Source organism: Sander vitreus, chromosome 7 (assembly GCF_031162955.1).
Source record: "Sander vitreus isolate 19-12246 chromosome 7, sanVit1, whole genome shotgun sequence".
Classification (NCBI taxonomy): domain Eukaryota; kingdom Metazoa; phylum Chordata; class Actinopteri; order Perciformes; family Percidae; genus Sander; species Sander vitreus.
The window spans coordinates 25905305-25927121 of NC_135861.1; the positions used below are offsets into that span (position 1 = coordinate 25905305).

The window sequence follows — 21817 nt, forward strand, 5'->3', positions numbered from 1 at the left end:
ACCGGAAACAGGGGGAAACAGCTAACCTGGCTCTGTTCAAAGGTGAAAAAAAAATCCACCTACCAGCACCTCTGAAGCTCACTAATTAACAATATACATTTCCTTTGGACAGTCAGGCTACCTGTTTCCCACTGTTTCCAGTCATTGTGCTAAGCTAAGCTAACTGGTAGTTAGTGGTAGGTTCATATTTAGCATGCAGACATGAGAGTGGTATGAATCTTCTCAAAAAGCAGTGTCTAGTTCAGTGGTTCCCAAACTTTTTCACGTGAAGGACCCCTAAACTGACACAAATTAGCCCCAAATTACCCCTGTTTGATAAGATTTTTTCTTTTAGATGTTTTATTACAGAAAGTGTATGAAACCCATGACCAAAATAGTGATACATTCTGCATTCTGGAATTTTAGTAAAAATAACCAATTTCCCTTTTTGCATAGGCCCCCCTGGAACCTTATCAAGGACCCCTTACGGTCCCCGGAACCCACTTTGGGAACCACTGGTCAGTTGGGGCCCCCTGTCAGCCCTCTAAACATCTCAGATGGCTTAATTCAAGCCAACTGTTCTAGGACCAAAAGAGGTTTAACTACTAAACGTGTGTCCAAACTTCATCGCATCATCGCATGACCCTTTAAATTACATTGAGACCCTTTAGAGGGGCCTGACCAGTGGACTAAACTACCGAACTGTATACCTTAAGTAAAAGAAGCTTCATTTAAAACAGTTACTACAGTAAAATGCTACTTACGTATTAATGCTTCAGTATTAACAATCTAACAATGTGATAATATATCAGTCACAGAGACCATTTTTATGCAACACAAGTACTTTCACTTGTGCATATTGCCGATAATACCTTGGTACTGTACGTATGACTTTGAAAGCAGGACTTCTACTTGTAATGGAGTATTTTTAAATTGTCGTATTGGTACTTCAGGAAAGGATCTGAGGACCAAATGACTCAAATGGGGGGGATTGTGTTGTTGTTCTCATTAAACTGCAGCCTCTCTGTCAGAAGCTGAGCAGTTCCTCTTCCTGTTCCTGTACCCTGGCTGCTGCTGTCAAGATGCAGAAATCGATTTGACATGTGGTACCTCGACTGTCATAGGCTCAGTTCATGCATGTAGGTCACAGAGTAAATACTAAGAGGCTGGAGCCGGTGCTTCCCCCTTAGTGCGCTTCAAAGCTCCCGCATCCTTCCTCTTGCTGAACGCAGCAAGAGGAGTGATGACGTTAAAGACATATGGTCCATATGTAAACAAAACTGGCTGACCTGCCTGTCTCACCACAGATGTCACCACTGTGTTTATTTGGGTTATTGTTGATGTTTTCTTCATGGAAAAAGATGACACAGTGATGCACCACCGAGTCTGTGACAGACGCACATACATATATGTCATTGATTGAGTTTATGGAATGAGGTGAAAGGTAAGACGCGAACGTGAGGACGGTCACATAGTTAAACTAGTGTGGGTGGAATGTTTTCATGGCTGCTACCATCGTTAACACATCCTACTTCCTGTTGAGTAATTTGTACATGTCAAAGCCCACACATGACTACTACTACTATTATGTAAAGGCTTGTAGTGTACAGCTGAGAATTTACTGTACATTTTATTGTTTTACTTTTCAGCAGCTTGTCAACAAAACAGTGTTGTTTCTTTTCTTTTTCTTTTTTTTTCCTGTTACATTTAATACGTCACATTTTGTCCTTTTCAGGCAGGGCTACCTTTTTAAAATGGGAGTTAAAGACCTGAATACACTTTTTGTGCCTGCATAATTGTCAGTGACATTTCACATTGCATATATATAATAAGCAGAGCCACACAGAATCTGTGGACGCAGAATTTCCCAGAATATCCCAGAGATTTTCAGCAGATGTTAAACAAATTTAAAGTGCCCATATTATGAAAAATCAATTTTTCTGGGATTTGGGGTGTTATTTTGTCTATGGTGCTTCCACACGCATACAAACTTAGAAAAAAAACCATCCATGCTGTTTTGAGTGAGATACAGGTTTCTGAATGTATCCTGCCTTCAGTCTACGGGTGAGCTGTTCAAAATTGGCAGGGCTATCTACGTCATTGGCCGAAACATTTGGTGTGTGCTAACCACTTTAGCTAATACCACATCAGCTAGCTGTTTCTCAAACTTCGGTCAATACAAGGCAGGATTAGCTGGGAGACTTCTTCTAAACGAGGGCGCATTTCCAACTTTGCGTGGAATACCTGCAGACGAGGGACATGTAAGTAGTTCTATACAATTTCTTTTGTAGATTAGGGTGAACTCATGTGTGTTGTAGCAGTGTTTTGCCATTGAGAACGAGGTGGCTAACCGCTAGCGGCACTAGCAGCAGCACTACTGGTTAGCCACCTCGTTCTCAATGGCAAAACACTGCTACAACACACACAAGTTCACCCTAATCTACAAAAGAAAATTGTATAGAACTACTTACATGTACCTTGTCTGCTAGCACTGCTGCTAGCGCTAGCTAGCTAGTAGTAGTAGCTAGCTAGTAGTCCTTACCTAGCTACTGCACGCTATGTGCGACTCCCAACGGAGATGGGATAGCTAAAACAGAGAGCTCAACACACAGGGTGAAAAGAGGAGCTGCAGCAATGTGCAGTACAACATAAAATATGGTGTTTTTTGAAAATTAAACCATGTAAACCTATTCTGGTACAACCTCAAAATACAATTATGAACCTGAAAATGAGCATAATATGGGCACTTTAAAAAAAATTATAACTAATGTTAACACATGTTCACCCCAAGCAGAAATCAGTTTGCTAAATTCCACAGATTTTCATTCTGGATCACCGCTGAAAACTGTGACTGCTAATGATATACGACACATCAGTCATACCAGTTAAAACTCCTGCTGAGCAGTTGGTTCGATTAAACTATGTTCATCTTTCATCCCCTGATATAATGTATGTGTATCAGTGCCCCTCTCATGACTTATGTTTTTGGAGGTGGCATTTTTTTAATGTGTTAGAGGACACATTTTCAGTTCCATAATTTTCACAATTTCCAACGCCCAGTTGTCAAAATATAACAGGATGTCAGCCAATTGAGCAGCGTGTCAGAGTGTCTGGTAATCCAGGAAAGTTTTAGAGGAGAGCTTTGAGGAATAGTGCAATGGGCTGAACTTTCAATATAGAAAGTGTGTCACCTCGAAAGACTAGTTGGATGTTTTCCTTTTTATAAAGTCCTGCAATAATGAAATACATAAGACATTACTGAGGTCTACTTATGTGTGTGGAGGAGCCAGTATGATAACAGTGTTAAATCAACGTTGGCTCATATCTGTTGAGAAGGGATTTGTTGACTGTGAATGATTGTCTTTATATGAAGTGACCCTGACTTCCACCACCAATTCTATTGAACATATGATATGAAAATGATAAGGGGAAAATGTTACCAGTTCATTATTTAATATGTCTGAAATAAAGTGTGTCAAATGCCATCTTTTGTTCACTGGTGAAAACTAAATAAGTACATTTACTGCTGAACTTTAGTGCACACTTTAGGTACTTGTACTGTATTTTACTTGGAGAATGTATTTTTTCTTTTTAATAACTTACCATTTCATACTACTTTATATTTCTACCCCACGACATTTCAGAGAAAAATATTTCCGTCCTCAGCAACATTTATTTGACAGCTATAGTTACTTGTTACTTAACTTATTAAGATTTTAGACACAAATCATACGATCGGCTTGTAAAAGTTGATGCATTGTTATAGATCAGACTACCTAACAGAATATAAAGTTATATTTTTTGCAAAACCTCAAACAATCATAATATATGTATATATTAATGCATCCATAATATTTATCCAGTTATACAAACATATAACACTCTAAAACATATAACACTCTAAAATCTGCTTAAGTTCATTTTGCTGATATTACTGATGTACTTTTCTTGAGTAAAGGTTTAAATGCAGGACTTTCTATTGTAATGGGATGAATTGGAATTGTGGTATTTCTTCTTTTATGTAAATGATGTGAATATTTCCTCTGTCACTGCTTTCTTTTTCTTTTTTTGCAATAAATGGTGTACCATATTGGGAAATATTATTTCATAGTCATATTTTAACATTTTGTAAAAGCAGGTGTCACTTTCTGTTGTGTGCTTTAAAAATGTATCAGTTACATTGAAATGTATTCTGGACGATCAATTTAGTCCCAAATGGCACTTAACATTTTTCATACAGCTTCAGTTTAAAGTAAAGTTCTATCAGGCTTTGTTTACTTATTAATGTATACATTGATTTATTAACGACACTTTGTACATTATTACAGTGTTCTGTATGCAGTAAGGAAACACCTGTTGATCACTCTGCGTAAAGCATCAATTATCGCTTCATATGCTGCGAGTGCATTTGAAATTAACTCTTCTTACACACAAATTGAGCCAATGCTCGTTTTGCAAGGATGGCCTGATGTTACACAAGATCTGGGCAGTGATACTTGACACTGTGTAGTGACCGCAAGTCACTTCTGCACGTCAGTTTAATGTTTTTCACAGTCATCTACAGCACAAATAGCAGAAGTGAACTAAGATGTTGAAATCTTGGTGCACTTCAAGACAAATCATGTTCTGGTCCGTTTACCGTAGCTCAGGCGGTCTGGCTTCCCGTTACAACCCATGGTCCGGATATCCGGTGTTCCTTTCACTTAGAGGAGGAACTGTAATTAAACAAGCAAAATCACGGTGTTAAAATCACCAATACTTAAAAATCACATTTAGAAATACTATACTTTCGCTAGAATAATTCTGACTGGTGTCTGTTAGAAGCAGATTAAAGGATGACTATCAATATTTTACAGTTTTCTTATTGTCAACCAAATCCCATAAAAAGATGAAATGATCTGGGTAGCTAAAGTCGGATATATCTTATTCACCTGAGCTCCGCTGTTGAGTGAGTGAGTGAAATGTTCCTTCATTATGATGGACATAGGCACTGTAGTTATTTTTGACTCAATTCCACCTACGCTATCCTGCTGCTGTGAATCCTATGGCTGAAAATAGTCCCCAACAAATGCACTATTTATTCTTGTTTGAGTAACGTTTGCTAAAAACTACAGTGCTCAGCCATTTTTATTTTTAAAGATTAATGTCTCCAGAGGGAACCAATGAGTTCAACACACAAGGAACTGAGAAATGTACTGAGAGACAGATTAGACTTGATTTTGGTCTTTCCATGGGATTTGTTGACTGTAATAAAAGCATTGAATATTGCCAGCCTTATCCCTTTTAGATGCATTGCAAACTATGTCAAAATCAAATTTGAACCAAATCGATAGAACATAGTAATTACAGTGTTATCATTTTATGCTGATTTGTATTTTTGTAACTACCGTGATGAAAAGTCAAGTCGTGTTTTGTCCAAAATCCAAAGATATTCAGTTTAATATCATGTGTGAAAAAGAAAAGCATGTAATCCTCATATTTGAGAAGCTCGAAACAGCAAATATTTGACATCTTTGCTTATATATATATACATTTTTGATAATAAAATCACTGTTTTATTTTTTATTTTTTTATGTTATTGGTTTATTTGATAGGGACCATGCATATTTATGAACATTGTTGTATAAAAAAACACCATGTAAATATGCCAGAATTAGTAAAAAATAACTACTTTTCATCTGCAGTCCCTAGGCAGGTGACATAGGACTAACATAGAGACAGCCAGCAGTCATACAGCACTCATTCACTCACTATAAATGAAAAGGTACACATAATGGTGATGACATATACATTAACAAAACAGAAAAATACATGATGACAAAGACATTATTCATCCACCTCTATACTGCATTCATTTTAACAGTGAAGGTGTATGGGTGATGAAATGTGTGTTTTAGAGTGATTTTATTATCAAAATAGTTGCCAACTGATCAATGTATCGACTAATAGTTGTAGCTCTTTACCATATATATCATATCATCTATCATATTATGTTTACCGCAAGCTTTCTTCGGTTTAACGTGACGTGTGTGTGGCCTACTACCGCAGCAGCTACAACCAATACAGTCGGTGGTCAATTGAAGTCGAGCGAGGTGTATTGGACAGAGTTGGCAGTTCTGCGTGCTGAGATGCTTACATTCACATGATGTGTATTGAATGAAGTGGAAAAAAGTAGTCTAAAAGTATTCTACTGGTATCAGTACCACTTTAATGGTAATCGTAATCGTGATTTTTTTAAATAATATCCAGTCTCTTCTGTAGGTTGTGGTATTTGTGATGTAAATCAGCAACAAATGTATTATGTATCAGCTAGTCTCGCATTGCCAGACCTTACTCCTAGCTATACCACACATACATTCTGGGACAGGAGAAAGAAAGAAAAAAGCTCTGGGTTGTTTGTATTTCTTTAAACCAGTCACAATCGTCTTGGGCGGCTCCAAGATCTGGACGCAGCGACGGTGGCTCTGCAAAATAGTCTCGGGAAGGAACTTGTTTTGGTGGAACATTTGCAAATACAATATTAAATGAAGTTCACTGTTCACGCGGTACAGTAACATAGGCTATTTAAATTAGCTGGATAAACATGGTTAAACGTAATTTTCTCCAACTAGCGTATCGCTGTGTGTACTTTGTCCACAGCAATCCCCACCAATCGGTCCCAAAACGTCCCAGTTAGAGATGTTAAATGCTGTAAACATATTCTTTGTAAATCTTTCCAATCATTCCCCGAAAGAACCAAGCAGGCCTGTCTCGATGCACGATCAAAAACCTTCAAAACCTGCCATTTTCAGCGTGTAGCTCGCCAGCTCGAAGACCGTTTCCCGAAGCAAAAGGATTCCGAGATCGGCAACACACGGAAAGTGGAAGGTGAGGCTCACGGCAATTTTCCTGGAAATGTACTTCCGATGATCCTAACTATGTATCAGCTGACACACTGTCAAACTAAACGAGCCAGAAAAACTGGACCAAAGCCAAATTAATTAATTAAAAGTGTTAATAGGAGGTTAAGTTTTCATCATTTCATCAACTTTCTTTAATTTGGGAAACACAATCTGATACAACGTTTTAAAGTCGTTTGAGGAACAAAAAACTACTAATAAGCGTCAAAAAGACATACTAACATGACTCATAGATAAAAGAAAATCTTCTATTTCTCAACAACTGGTACAGAGTGGACATTAGTGACAGGTGTGTGTGTGTGTGTGTGTGTGTGTGTGTGTGTGTGTGTTTTTTTTATTGCAGTGTCAGAGGAGTTTTTTAGGAGGCCAGTTGGCCTGGGGAGGGGCTGTGATGCAACGAGGAGTTTACGGACAGACACTGCCCATTGACGGTAAAATGAGGAAAGAGGGTTGGGCTAAACTTTCAAGAAAAGAGGTCATCCTGTGTGGGAATTTCCCTCTCTCCTGTCAGCATGTGAGCCAGGAGCAGGGAAAGACTGCGTGGGGATCAAATAGGAAACAAGGGGTCATCGAAGAAAGAATGCCTAGAATGTTTAAATGGATCTTTGCCAACACTGACAGCTACAACGAGAGCGGCAAGAGCTGGAAATGTGCTGAGAAAGTCACAACATGGAGTGCATGGATGTTAAATCATTAACGCGTGACATGAAACAATACTTTGTTTCTGCGGTTTTATTAATTATGTTTTAAAATATCTACAACTTTTCTTGAACTCTGTAATAACAAATGATCATGTTAACTTGCATTGTTTTGTAGGCCTAAAGCCAGGCCCGGCTACTTAACAGCTATTGTCCTGTTCATGGAGGATTACATTGTCTTATTCAAATGTGGGTGTAGCATTCTTCAAGTAGTGATCTGTTAGAAAGGGAGGATGTTGCACAACAGTTTAAAAGCTAAACTGTTCCATCATTGAGTGTGGTGAAACATCCACTGTGTTTAAAATGTCATCCCTCAGAGCACAAAACAGCAACAGCTTTTTATACTTTATTTAGAGAATATAAAATGATGTTTAAATGCCAATAAAGTAAATATGTCCCCTCTTAAAAAACAAGCAAAGGAAGTTTTCCCTGTCCTCTGCTGTCTGAAGTGAGAGTTGCAAAAACATTCCCCACCCTGAATTAACAAGGATCACCTAAAAATCCCACCTTGCCTCTTTCTTTATCCTCTCTGTCTGAGGTTTGCTTGTTTGAGGCTGATACGTTTCATAATGTGCACACAGTCAAATGCAGTCTGAGGGCTTGGTAACATTCACTGCAAACAAATAGTCAACTTATTTATCATGTCTGGTGTAACATACTTTGTCACTCCCATTTTTAACTTCTTCATTTTCTGAGTGTTTTCCACTTGAGGGTTAAACAAGGTTTGCTCAGGATTATTGGTATCTCGCCTGCGCTGACTCACAGCCAGGTCTTTTGGCTGTTGAAGCGAGACCTGAGGTGATGTGAGGAGGTTAGTTGCTGATTAATTTTCATGCAACCTTGAACCCCTCTCTGGGCCAGTGGACCCAACAGACTATTGACAGAGCCGTGTGCTAAAGATAAAGCTAACATTTCTGTGCTGCGTGTCTTTTTTTGTGCTGTTCTCAGCAGTATCGTTTCAGTATAAATTGTATGGATATATTCCCTGATCTGAGACTTTGTAGTGAACAAGTTAACACAGGAATGCAAATGGCGTTGGCATTAATTAATATCAATAGAAAAACACAATTTCACTTATCAATCCTCATTTATATTCTAGATTCAGTAGCATGTGTCTCTATCGCCGTACAAGGGCACTGGTCTAACCATTGAATGCCATGTTCTGCTTTGTGGGAAAAGAAGTGTGATGATGGTAGTCTGAGGTATTTTTAAAACGTCTTTAGCCTTACTGATACAAAATTCACTCTATGGCCAAAAAGAAACATCAAATTCCTTTAGCATGTTTATTTCTCCTTCAATTTTGGCATATTGGCCTGAAAAAGATTGCAAATTTGCCTTATTGTTGAGCCAGTTATTTGAATCTGCAATATGTTGTACTGAAACACACCCTAATACACAGTCTGACTATCATGAATGTGTGAATATTTAAGTCAGGCACAACACCACTGTCTGCCCTTGCTTGAAAAGGAGAAAAGAAATTACAAATGAAATTGTTTAGAGAAAGTATAAATCTGTTTAATTCAATAAAATATCAAGTACAATTAAAGCATTTCCCCTTTCGATATTAAATAATTAGACTTATTTCATTCATTGGCAATACTATTACAAAGAGTTGCATCATTTCACTGCAGCACAACTCTTCCCTTGGCAACCATTGGTCCAGAAACACAAAATGTAGAAATCCACTCGCATGTATGTAAAATATGCACCAAAATACTGCATACACAACAATTACATCTGAGAATAAAGCTATGGTGACTTGTGAAGAATGGTGAATGATAGCGCAATCCATGCACCTGCTGCTTCAGTCCCATTATTGTCCCTGTAAACTGGTGGTCGCTGTCTTCACCTGTGAAGCGTACCGTTTTCAACACTTTCAGTGGATCACCTCAGGCTCTAAAGTCCATCAATGATTAGACAAGCAGCCCGGATCTGTGTGGAGTCTCTGCTGGAGGTTCCTAACATTGTCCGGTGGCAGAGAGCAGGTTGCGTAGGGTGGCCAGCTCTCTGGACAGCTGCTCTACACGCTTTTGTAAACGATCGTTCTCCGCAGCCAGTTCCAGCACTTTATGTTGGGTCTCCAAGTTGCGCATTTTGGCTTTGTCCCTGCTCTTCCTCACTGCGAGGTTGTTCCTCTCCCGCCTCACCCTGTACTCGTCACTGTCCTTGTCAAGGCGTTTCTTTGATTTCCCGCTGGACATTTTGCCACTGTGCGATGGTGACCTGCTTTTACCTGACGGTGCAGGTGTGCCGGGCGGGCTGGAGCAAGTCGAGGACGCGGTGGAGATGTTACCAATACTGCCGCTGGTGGACTGGTAATGAAGGTAGGACCTCATGTCAAAACCAGACGACCCGTTCTCCATCTTCACGTCTTCCGGACTGTCGTCTCTTTCAGCGGCAGCAGCGGCGGCAGCAGCAGCTCTGTAGCGGCTCCCGATGAGTTCAGGGCTGAGCACACTATCCACACGGGTCTCCTGCAGCTCAGCGTAACCCAGCGCGTAGGACTCCCTGGGGTCTCTCAAGTTGTCGCACTGATTCGTCTCCAGCTCGTTCAACAGCGAATAGTTCTTGTAGTTATGTAAAGCTGCAACTCTCTTGATTTTGCTCTCCGCCAGGAAATCTGAGAAAACGTCCCCCTGCTGCTGCTGCTGCTGCTGCTGCTGGTGGTGGTGGTGGTGGTGCGTCTGCGCCGCCAGTTGCGGGCAGTGCAAAGCTGAATCCAGGTAAACGCTGAAGTCTATCGCTCTCTCCCGCTCTTCAATGCCCAGCTCCGTCATCGAGTCGCCGAGTTTCCAGTATGAGCCGTTGCTGGTGGGACTGATAATGCTGTCTCTACTGTGGATAGCAAATCCGCCCTCGTCGTAGAAGCCGGCCACTTCCATGGATCTTAACACCCGCCGGATTGCAGGAGCATGGAGGGCTGAGATGAGACGCCCAGGGAGGTTTTGGTTCAGTTGCCTCAGTTGTGAAATGGCTCGAGTGTCGGAACGCCACGAGTTTAGAATCCCCGTGTCACTGTCTGTGTGACAACATGCAGTGAAACTACTTTGAAGATGATGTGCTCATGGATTGGGAGGAATTGACAGGGCTTCCTGTCTCGGGAGGTTTTATCATAGCTCCTCTAGACGCGAGGGGCGTGGTTTTAACTGGGCAGGTGTGTGACGCGCAGCGAGGAGCCAACCGGACAACCTGTGCTGCTTTTGGAGAACCTATCCCGCAATCAACTATTCGTGTTTGGACATCAAAAACCGAACTTAATCCGTTTGTTTTTTTTGTGCGGCATTTGTGATAGTTTGTTGTGGTATAGACTTTTGGGCGCAGCAGCAAAATAAAGAGGGCAAATGCCACAATTGTGGTTTTCACAACATAACGAAACTTAGACAATACACAAATAAAAAGTGAAAATACAAAATAACGCCAGTCTCTTTGCCCACAGTGCCAACTGTCACAACCGAATGGGGTGAATACTTTTAACCAGCATATGTTGACAACACGTCCATTCACGCCCTCTACAGTCACATCTCATCATCTCGACAAAAATGAACAAAAAAAAAATCACACTCTGGCAACCATTTTCTAAGTTCATGCGTAATCAGCCTATAACAACGATTCTTATGAAACCATCCATGGACAAATCTCTTGACAGCTTTCCCCACAACACACACAGATACTAGTTTAAACCAGACTGTTGTCGTGAGGGTTGGTGTAGGTAGCCTACTTAGTCAGCCTGGGTTATGTCTTTAAACACTTAAATGTGTTCTCATTAAGGTCCAAGACGATTTTCTATGAGACATAATGATTTTCCTCTCAGAACATTAACCATTGCGTTGTCTTTTAACCCTTGTGTTGTCTTTGACCATGCAACTTGTTGTAGCCTACTCCCAGGTAAAAAAAAAGAAAAGAAAATTAACCCTTTTTAGACGCTTTTTTTATGTTTCTGGCGATTTTGTTTTTCAAGATTCCCTTTTCTTTCGTTTTTTTTCACTACCACCGGATTCACCACTAACATCAACTTATTAGGCTAGTTTTACACTTTTTTTTGGAATTCATAATCAATAAACCTCATTTATATGAAAGCATAGCCTACCCTATTTTTTTAGTTCAAAAAATCTGAAATTATGAACTATTTTGACAAATAGTTACGATTCAGTGGATAATCACAGACTGTCACAGTTTAGTCAGATACTGTTTAGAAAGCGAGACATTTCATAGTTTTTTTCAAATGCTATAACAATTGAATAAAACACCCAAAATTCAATGCAAGTAGTGAACTGATCCTACATTTGACCTGCGATGAGCGTTGTATGTAACCATCCGTGTTATTTTTGGGGCATTTTGGTTGAAAGAGACCCACATTTCTGATTCGGAAACTTTGAAAACAACAGGAGGGGTAATAGTAAAGATCTCACGAACAGGTATTAAGAACCGGGCTCAGGTGCCAAAACAGGTCTTGGTATCATATGCACATGCTTAGTAGGTCTAATGAGCCTCAATTCCCACACGCTCCTCATAACTTGATTCGCAGCTCTACTCGCACCTTTACTTATATACAATTTTTAATCAGAGCTGCGTAATGTCGATTTAATGTGGGGTCTTACTGCCACCTTGTGGTGAGCTACAAGAATGTACACAAGCGACATTCAGCAACGGAAAATATAGTGGACCCCCAGCATTATGCATGCAGCAGTGTTCCAGGTTATTATGAGACTGATTAAAGTTTGTGACTTTATTGCTGTATTTTTTTTGTTTTGTTTTGTAGACTCTGCTGTTACCTGAAAATGTGACTCCATTGCCGGATTAATCGTTAGGAGGTCCTGGTGCAAAAAGTTGCTGTTGGAGTAGAAGTATAAAGAAGCATGAAATGGAGATACTCAAGAAAGTACAAGTACCTCAAAACTGTACGTATACAGTACTTGCGTATATGTACTCAGATACTTTATACCACTGGTCCATACTGAAAGCTGTCTGTTATTAACTTCTCTGGCTTTTAACAATAGGGGAGAGTGGGGTATGTTGTCACACTTTTCACACTGTCTAACATTTACTGAGCACAATGGTATAAATGTCATACCAAATGAAAGAAGGAAGTCTTGGGAACATATGTTGTATTCATAACATTTTCATATCTTATCTCATTACGGAGTTGTAGACTGTTTAATAGAGAATGTGCACTTGTGACAATTTGCCTCATCGGCGGGTAAATTGTCACATTAGATTATCTAAAAATAACTACTTATTTGTGAATATTGATTTTAATTTTTAAATTCAAACCAGAACTGGAAATATAAACAATTATGCCTAGAGAATCTGGAAAAACAATACACATTTCAATCAAAACACATGTGGCAAGACCACTTTAATTTGAACTTTAAACTCTAACATTCTCTGGCTTGCACATAGATTCATGATAACTGCATGGAATGCTGCAGATAACTTGCTTTACTTAACATGTTAAACCTCTGAACTAAACAGTTGCCCTGTATTTGACTAATCAGACTCTCATCTTCACAGACACAATTATGGCACACATAATTTGCCTGGCCTAAGGTGCAAGCATCATGGGCCCATTTGTTGCATTTAACACATTTTACCCAGGTCTCTTTTGGACAACTGTTTGAAAGTGGCTCCACACAGACGAGGCAGAAGCACTCTTCATCATCTGATGATGACTCTTGTATAATGTTTCTTCTTTTAGCTGCCTTGTTCTTCATAGGTCCAGATTTTGATTTTTGAGATAGAGCATCTAGTGGTGGAGTTATGAGCAGTGTGACAACTTACCCATGTGACAACTTACCCCGCTCTCCCCTACATTTGATTGTATAATCAAATGTTTTTATGCAAAATATGAATCTGCAAAGTAACCAATAACTCCAGCTGTCAAATACATATAGTGTATATTTCCCTCTGAAATGTAGTGGAGTAGAACGTATAAGACCTTTAAAATGTTACAGTACTTGAGTTAACTTACTTTGCTGTTGGGCCCTATACTGACAACCCCTCTCAATCTCAATCTGAATAAAGTATCTATCTATCTATCTATCTATCTATCTATCTATCTATCTACAAAGTAGCATAACATGGAAATACTCAAGTAATGCACAAGTACCCGTTTTTTTGTTTTTATTTTTAAAGATATGCACTTAGGCCTACTGTAGAAACACATTCCATCACCGCAAACAGTGAACCTATAGCTAGTATTTAATAAATACTATAGTACTATACTATATACTATACTATATTTAATAAATACTATAGGCTAACAAGTATTTACATTGTAGGGTGAGGGTCACACACTTTGTTAGCTTAGTTGTTACACGTGTTACTCAACAACACTTATCTGACAATGGTAATAATATCAGGGAAATATTTGTTACCTCCACTAGTTCAGCATCACAATATTTATTAAACAGATAACGTTGACGGAATTCATTTGAAATTAACCATTAATACAGACTACAAGTACAATTATAAATGTAGAACGTTTAGCCTACTTGTAATGGAGTACTGTACGTAAATGTATTGCTAATTTAACTTAAAGCGATGATATTTAACAATTGCATTAAACAGTAGCAACAAGTGGCAGTTATTGGGGTTAGCCAATTAGCATTAACGCTAGCTAATAACACCATTAACAACTGGTCATACCAGACCAAGTGAGGCTGTAGCAGCGAACCCCCTTACTGTATTGAATTGAGCGTTTTAATGCTTATGAATTGAACTTTAAATATGCTTTCAAAGTTACATACATTCGCTTTAAGTAGACAAAGTAACATTATTGCTGAGCCGTTACGCCTCACCTGGCGATATACTGTCAAACTTTTCCAAAGTTGAAGCTGTAGCTTCATGTGACGGATGACAGATGTCGCAGATGACCTGCTCCGGTTGTTTCATATCATACAGTAAAGAGCATAGATACAGAGCGAGTGAGAGCTCCATGGTAACGTTACATCCACGAGAGGGAGAGCAGAGCGGGCACAATACAGAACTGGTGGCCTGGTGGGGGAAACTGATAAAGAAGGAAGAGTCATACGTCATAAAAAGTTTGCATTGGTGCCAGACTTTGGTTCACGAAAAACAAGGAATATCTCCCAATTACTGTAGGACATCTCGACAACAGAGATATTTCTGACCCTACAATTCGGTGATTAGCGGCGCCTCCTGACAATAATAGTAAACATAGTGGATAAAGCTGGCTAGCATACGTCATACTTAACAGTTGAAAGGCTGGTAAGTTGATAACAAAGCTACTCTATTACCATCACGTAACGTGTAGAATGCTACAGGCTTGGCACTATTGACGTATGTGATTCGTAATGACTCTTCCTTCTTTCTAGTTTCCTTGGGTGAGGTCAGGAAATCGGTCTTTCCGCTCTCGCTCAAACCCCCATTGGTCACTCGGCTATCCGGAACATTTCCCGTCCCGTGATTGGCAGCTGCGCTCAACGACTTGCACTTGATTGGTTGAAAACGTTACGCTGTCTGTGGGCTGAGAACTTGATGATTCTGTTGGTTCCTGACTGAAATTAGAGAGATTGAAGGGGCTGGGCCCACAGCAGAGAAATGGCGAGAACGGTTAACGAGAGCGGGTGTGGAGAAGAAACACAGAGTCAGGAGCCGCAGGGACCGGGCCTGGGTTCGGCCAGATGGGGTCCACAACACGCCGGTGCCCGAGAACTGGCAAATTTATACTCACCAGGTGAGTCGATCCCCTTAGCAGCTCTGTCTGCTTGTTAACTCGGTTCAAGTGTCCACGAGTGGGGTGACACAACGACAGTCTTTACATTACATAGCGTAGTTACCAAACACATACTGAAAACAATTAAATGACACCGAACAAGGAGCGACAGCTCTGTGCTTGTCACATTAAGACTTTTGTTGTTACACAACATGAATCATGTGAGATAGAGCTTGCATTTGTGTTTGAGTCGCTGTTGTTCTTTGACATTTCGAGCATTCAGGCAGAGGTTAGAACAATCCATCGCTTTAGCTTTAGGCTCAGACGCCTCATTTGTCTATGGCGATGTTGTGACCTTTCGTAAACAGTGTTGTTACTCAGGCAGCCCATATGCTGTAACTCGGAGAGAAACGCAAAACCAAAAACTAATGGTTGAGAATAGTTCTGAGATCTTGGCCAGTCCGCTGTGCTAGTCCTTCCATCATTCATACCATTTAAACTTGAGCACCATAAGTTAAAGGCCTTCACGCCCATTGTACAAATACTTCATGTCTTTTGACCTCCTTGCATCAGTTGAGGATCTAACAGCTTTGACTAGCTACAGTATATGGTGTTCAGACGTCTGCCTGCCAGTAGGGTTTGTTAGCCAGTAGGACTGTGTAAGCTTTAGTTTTGATTTATACAATGTCACATCATTTTCAGATGCTATGGGTTGTTGACATAATGTGAACATTGTGCTTATAAGAACTGCCGCACAAGTGTTTGTGTTGAATCATACTGATATGTCTGCTCGTGTTTTTCTTTAAGGCAAAAGATGTCAGGAATGGGTAAGTGTCATCCTCTGCTTCTCTCTCATGGCCTTCAATTTCATTCACCTTCTTGCCAATTTCCACCTGGGACATCTGTGGTACATCCTGTTGAGTGTTGGTAAGTACTGACTGAAACATTATATAGTGTTCTGTTGTTGTGTTGTCACTGGTTGGTGCATTCTGTTGTTGTTTTTTAGAGCTGCAATCCAAACAAAGTGTTGGGTGTTCTCTCTTTAATTTGAATGTTTTTTTCTCATCCTTCTGTGCTTTTCTCCTCCTCAGTGGCAGGAATACTTACCGCAGACTTTGCGTCAGGACTTGTTCACTGGGGGGCTGATACATGGGGATCAGTGGATCTACCCGTCTTTGGGAAGGTACGGTATCCATTGTTTGTACTCTAAATAATCTGTTTCGGAAAGGAACCCATTCCTGCATCCAGTTTGCATTTCTTGTCTTTCAGGCTTTTATACGACCATTTAGAGAGCACCACATCGATCCCACAGCCATTACCCGTCACGACTTCATTGAGACCAATGGTGACAACTGCATGCTTACCATAGTCCCTCTAGCAAACATGGCCTTCAGCTTCCTCACCCTCTCCTCTAGTGAGTTTTGTATCAACAAACCGAGTCTGACATTTCCTCTGATTTTTGAAACTGTTGCTTCAAAAATTACATTATGATTTACAGGAAAAAGAAACGCACCAAACAAAATATGTTTCTCTCTCTCCTTTTTTGCAGAGGAGATTGACCATATCTACCCCTGGTACTGCTACTTGTTCGCACTAGGCATCTTTGTGACCCTAACCAACCAGATTCACAAGTGGTCGCACACGTATTTCGGCCTGCCTCGTTGGGTCGTGTTCCTGCAGGACTTCCACATCATCCTTCCCCGCAAGCACCACCGCATCCATCACGTCTCCCCACATGAGACGTACTTCTGCATCACTACAGGTTTGTCTTTCTTATAGGGATTATAGATGAAAAGCAAGCCTGTACATAGTTTTTTAAAGATGGAATCTCACTTTCTGGGATGAGAGATTTTTCATTGACCTTTGTCTCTCCAGGTTGGCTGAACTACCCTCTGGAGAAGATGGGTTTCTGGAAGAACCTGGAGGATCTTATCCAGGGTGTGACGGGAGAGAAACCCAGGGCGGACGACCTGAAATGGGCTCAAAAAGTGAAGTAACGTCGCAGGCTAACTGCACCCTACCTCAGAAGACGCTGGCTCCGTCCGGGCTTCTCATCCCCTTTTTTTGCCTCACACAGACTGTAATCCATAGAAAGCAAAACTAACAAACACTTTCTGATGCCATAGCTTTAAGTCTTGCACATTTTGTCTGTTTTTCAAGAGGAGGGCTCTGTTGATGGAATTTTTCATTACTCCCTCGTGGAGATCATCATTTCAAAATTGCAATATATCCTAAACTCTTCGTATGTCTAACACAAATAATAACTTTTTTGAGGTGATTTCCAAATAGAGAGAAGGTATGATCAGATACGTTAGGGTCAGATACAGATAATTTGAAATCGCTGTCCAAGGACATTAAAAGATTTCCCTCACGTCAGAAAATTCAAACAAGGCCAGGAAAGAACACTTGAAAGAGTGAACACTCACTTTCTTATCCTCCAGAGACAAAACTGTTCATTTTCAGAGTGGATGAACCACGTTATATTTAGCACTGCTTTTTTTTTCTTCTTCTGGATACGTCTTCGTATTTCCACCTCATCAAGGGTCTTCTTGATGTGCAAGTAATGGCACTAGATTTAGGCCGTGGTAAGTAGCAGAGCTGAGGTGATATAGTATTTTTGGATGCTTTACCAATGTTGATAGCTAAAGAACAAAATGTTCTGTTACATTTGTTGATTTCTTGCACATTTGGGTTCAGCTACTGTTTTTTTGTTGTTTTTAAAGAAGGGTGATGACAATATTTAATAGTTTTTAGTCATGCATTTATCAATCTGAGACAATGACTACAGTTGCAGTGGAAGAGTCAATGCTACTTTAAAGCCAATATCATCCCTCCAGATTGCTAAATGACAGATCTGACAGCTCAGAGATGGGTTTAGTTTAGACAAACCAAAAACAAGCCAAATTGCTCATATTGCTGTTGGATCCTTAGCTTGCATTTTGATGTGTCATGTTATCTGGCCATTGAAACAGTTTGCATTTATATATTTATTTGATGATAGTGGAAACAAAGAAGATGAGTAATTTGATCTAAAAAAGTGACATTGACATGTGTGTACCTGTAGTCAGCGTTGATGCTTGGCCATTAGAAAATCTGGGCAAATTACACATGTATCATGCTGTTGTTTCGCTGAGTCACTCCGGTCTGACTAACTCGTCTTTTCAGATGATCATGTCCTCTGTCAAAAGCCTTTTTAGTTTTTTTAGACATTTTATTTATATAGGACAGCTTAGACTTGAAAGGGGAGAGAGAAGGGGAATGACACGCAGCAAAGGGCCGCAGGTCGGAGTTGAACCCGCGGCTGCTGCGTCGAGAAGTAAATCTATCTCTATATATGGGCGCCCGCTCTACCAGGTGAGCTTACCAGGCGCCCGCCTTTTTAGTTTTTATTTGACTCCTGATGAACAGACAGATTAGCAGGAAAGAGGCAAATGGATTTTGGTCAAGCTGCCTTACGTACGGACTACAGATGCAGTACTATTGTCTTTTTTGTTAATTTGTGTCATTTGCTGTACTTCTTTGTGTCACTGCAACGGTAATTCTGTCTTTCTGGGATTTGTGTCTCAGTTAATTAGATACAGATACTCTGAAGTTATGTGCCAACAGTCCAGGAAGGAAGGATCCAGGAATTTCTTCACGCTTATAGATGAGATTATGTAATTCATTGATTGGTTGAAAGTTTTTTTTAATGTAATTTGTAAATGTATTGTACAGCCAATAACTATGCAGTGTAATAAGAGGCCCTTAACCATACGTCTTAACTCCTCTGATTAGGTTAAAATGCCTTTCTTTTTCTACTAGTTTACATATATTTGCTATTTTAAGTTGGAAAACTGGCTACTTAAACAGCATGACTAAATTGCTTCTACTAATTAAGATGTCACATTACACAGACGTAAGAATGCGTGCATGCATTGAGCATGAAATGAATTGTGCTGCTTTCAAAAGATGACCCCAAATTTTGACCAAATGTTCCCAGATTTGAACTTTGAAAATGTTATCTAATAAATCCTAGATTATCAGGTGTAAATTGGAGGAGCTAATCTTGCTGTTCAGCTGGGTTGATCAGGTTAAAGGTTGAATTAGTGAGCTTCTGATGTTGTACTAGACAATTTAATGATAGTATATATTTTTATTACAGTAAAAGTTCATTTTGAAGCCAAAATTATGCTTTATGTGATGTAATATTTCAGCTTTTGAATCCTTCATACTTGATTATATACAATTATTCGCCATAGGTCAAGTACACAGCAGATTGCGTAGTGCTTGTAGAGTATTGTGAGAAGCAGTCTCTCGTATGCGCTAGGTAGTGTAATACATGATGGTAAATAGATGCCACTATGTGTCACTGCGTCAAAGTTTAAGGCCTGTGTAGAAGTTCTACTCCTGACGCTCTTTTGATCAGTTTTAGGCAAAATATAGTTTGGACACTGCTAACTGCAGTAAGTACACTCATTTGAACTTGAAACAACTTATTTTATGAATGGGAGTCTCTGCGTTGTTGGCTCTACTGGATGATTTGGCACTTCAGCAAGTTGTTTTTGTAATACAATAGCTAAGGGTAATGGTTAGAAACATTAGACATGCCATAATTAGTTTGGAGATTGACAAAACTGACAACCTTGCAATAAAAATATATATGGTGAGCTCAGAAGGAACCAATGACATAACTTGGAGACAGACTTGCTATAATCGCTATTTGTTATAGTTAGGAGTCTGGTTGTGACTATAGATCTAACATACATTAACTTATTCTTCATGTATTCTCCAGATGATCTCAGGATTGTGGTTAGAGTGATTTCAATAGGTTATTATGAATTTGTGAAAAAAAGAAAACCCCCTCTCCATTAGTGAAGTTAAGGCCGTTATCTAATAGATACAAGTTGTATAAGTCAGTTGTTTTCATTAGATTCTGTTGGCCGAATGATTTTAAATGCATTACATTTTCATTTGTAGCCATATGTCAGTACAGTTGACCTGGCCTCATGTTATTGAGGTAGAATTTGTGGTTAATCTGTGATAGGTTTTTTCTGTTTTAGAGACAGACATCAGTGGATTTGAAAGGTATTTTGTGACAATGTGTGGTTAACTAAATATTTTTCCACTGGAAATTGTAAAAGCAAATGAACTTGTTGGTATGTGGGGTGGGCATTCGGTGGGAACGTTCAACATGCTGTGTTGAAATCACTTTTGGAATGATTGTTTTAAACTTTTTATTGAATTGCCTTATCCTCTCCCTGATTGATTTACTGTAAATCTCGACAGCGACATGGGAAAGCAATTTATTGACTGACTGCATTGCCCTTCACTTGCCTCTTACTTGTTCTGAGTCAAGGCCCATATATGGATGGTGTAGTTGGTTCTGTATGCTGGTGGTGATGATGGAGTTTTAGATACCAGAATAATGCCTTGATGCCTTTTTGTTGTCTTCCATTTGGGAGACTTGCAATGTATATATTAAACTGTATTTATAAATAAATGGTTGATAATGACTGCTAATTCTTGCACTGTTTTTTACTTTTTAATCACCTTACATTTACAATACCTCTAATAGCACATACTCAATTAGTGACATCTCTCTGTAGTAGTTATGGTGGCTAGACTATCACTTCACTGCTGTGACTCTCTTGTTGTTAGATTAAAAATGTAGCTATATATTCTCTCTGGATTACTGTCCTGTGCATTACATCGTCTTTTTTTATCATTACAACTCATCTTCAAACAACTGACCTATGATAATGTGCAAAATCAAGGCATAATTATGAATATTCTGTATTAATCATGCACTCTCAGACCTACACTTCAGATTGAATAGCCTACTGTACTAACATATCTATATTAAAATTGTTAATTGTTTTTTAAATTTGTCATACCTGCCCAGGGACTACAGGTGGAAATTAGCAATTGTTGCTATAACCTGGCCCAAGACATATTCTCTTGTTTAACAAGTTTAATGTTTATTTGTGCATTGTCCCTGTTTCAAATAAATCAATTTCCATTCCATTCCATTCACAACCCCACCTAGACTGATCCTTTCCAATAACCTGTTTATATTTTATAATCCCTACTGTTAACCTGATTTTGGCATTGTATATATTTAGGATTTGCACCTTTATTGTTGTATCAGACTTTCTTATATTTGCACTTTAATACTGTTTTCACTTTGTATTGCAACTCCTGCACAGCAATTTCCCTCGGAATACATTTTTAAGTCAAGTCAAACTTGTCTATACAAGTTTTATCTTATCATACAATTAGGCTACACGTTCTTTTGATTGTTACTTTCTTCTTGCTCTGCCTGCATAATCTCTTGTTTTAGCTTACAAGTAGTCTTTTTCAAGGAAGACTTTTTGACATCACAGTAACAAAACTGATGTCTGAACACAGACATCATAAATCGTATTAGTACGCATGCTCTTTTCCCACTATAAGTCCAAATGACTGCTATGGAAAAGGTCTATAAGCCATTAAGTACCGGTTGGGAGAACTTTCTCCTTTAGGCCTATTCAAGCCAGCCAGCCACTGATTTTCCTGATTTTGGTTTGTTTTTAATTATTTATCTAATT

General features: G+C 39.4%; 3 protein-coding genes across 3 annotated transcripts in view; 1 reads left to right on the top strand and 2 right to left on the bottom strand.

Annotated features, from left to right (window-relative positions):
* The window catches only part of klhl12 (kelch-like family member 12), a 41618-nt gene extending 26985 nt beyond the window's left edge, over positions 1 to 14633 (bottom strand). The window contains exons 1-3 of the mRNA XM_078255641.1: positions 14374 to 14633; positions 12349 to 12406; positions 4619 to 4694 (exon numbers count right to left, since the gene is read on the bottom strand). Of these exons, the coding sequence (XP_078111767.1) occupies positions 4619 to 4655 (37 nt within the window). The 5' untranslated portion in view covers positions 4656 to 4694; positions 12349 to 12406; positions 14374 to 14633. The remainder of the gene's footprint in view (positions 1 to 4618; positions 4695 to 12348; positions 12407 to 14373) is intronic.
* Positions 9067 to 10666, bottom strand: cebpb (CCAAT enhancer binding protein beta). Its single transcript, XM_078255645.1, has one exon. The coding sequence runs from the start codon at positions 10456 to 10458 to the stop codon at positions 9535 to 9537; it is 924 nt and encodes a 307-aa protein (XP_078111771.1). The 5' UTR covers positions 10459 to 10666; the 3' UTR covers positions 9067 to 9534.
* A 313-nt stretch (positions 14634 to 14946) lies between the features above and the next one.
* Positions 14947 to 20750, top strand: peds1b (plasmanylethanolamine desaturase 1b). Its single transcript, XM_078255646.1, has 6 exons — positions 14947 to 15272; positions 16059 to 16178; positions 16343 to 16434; positions 16521 to 16665; positions 16801 to 17013; positions 17127 to 20750. Exons 1-6 carry the CDS (start codon positions 15137 to 15139, stop codon positions 17246 to 17248), a joined length of 828 nt encoding a protein of 275 aa, XP_078111772.1. The 5' UTR covers positions 14947 to 15136; the 3' UTR covers positions 17249 to 20750.
* The last annotated feature ends 1067 nt before the right edge of the window (positions 20751 to 21817 follow it).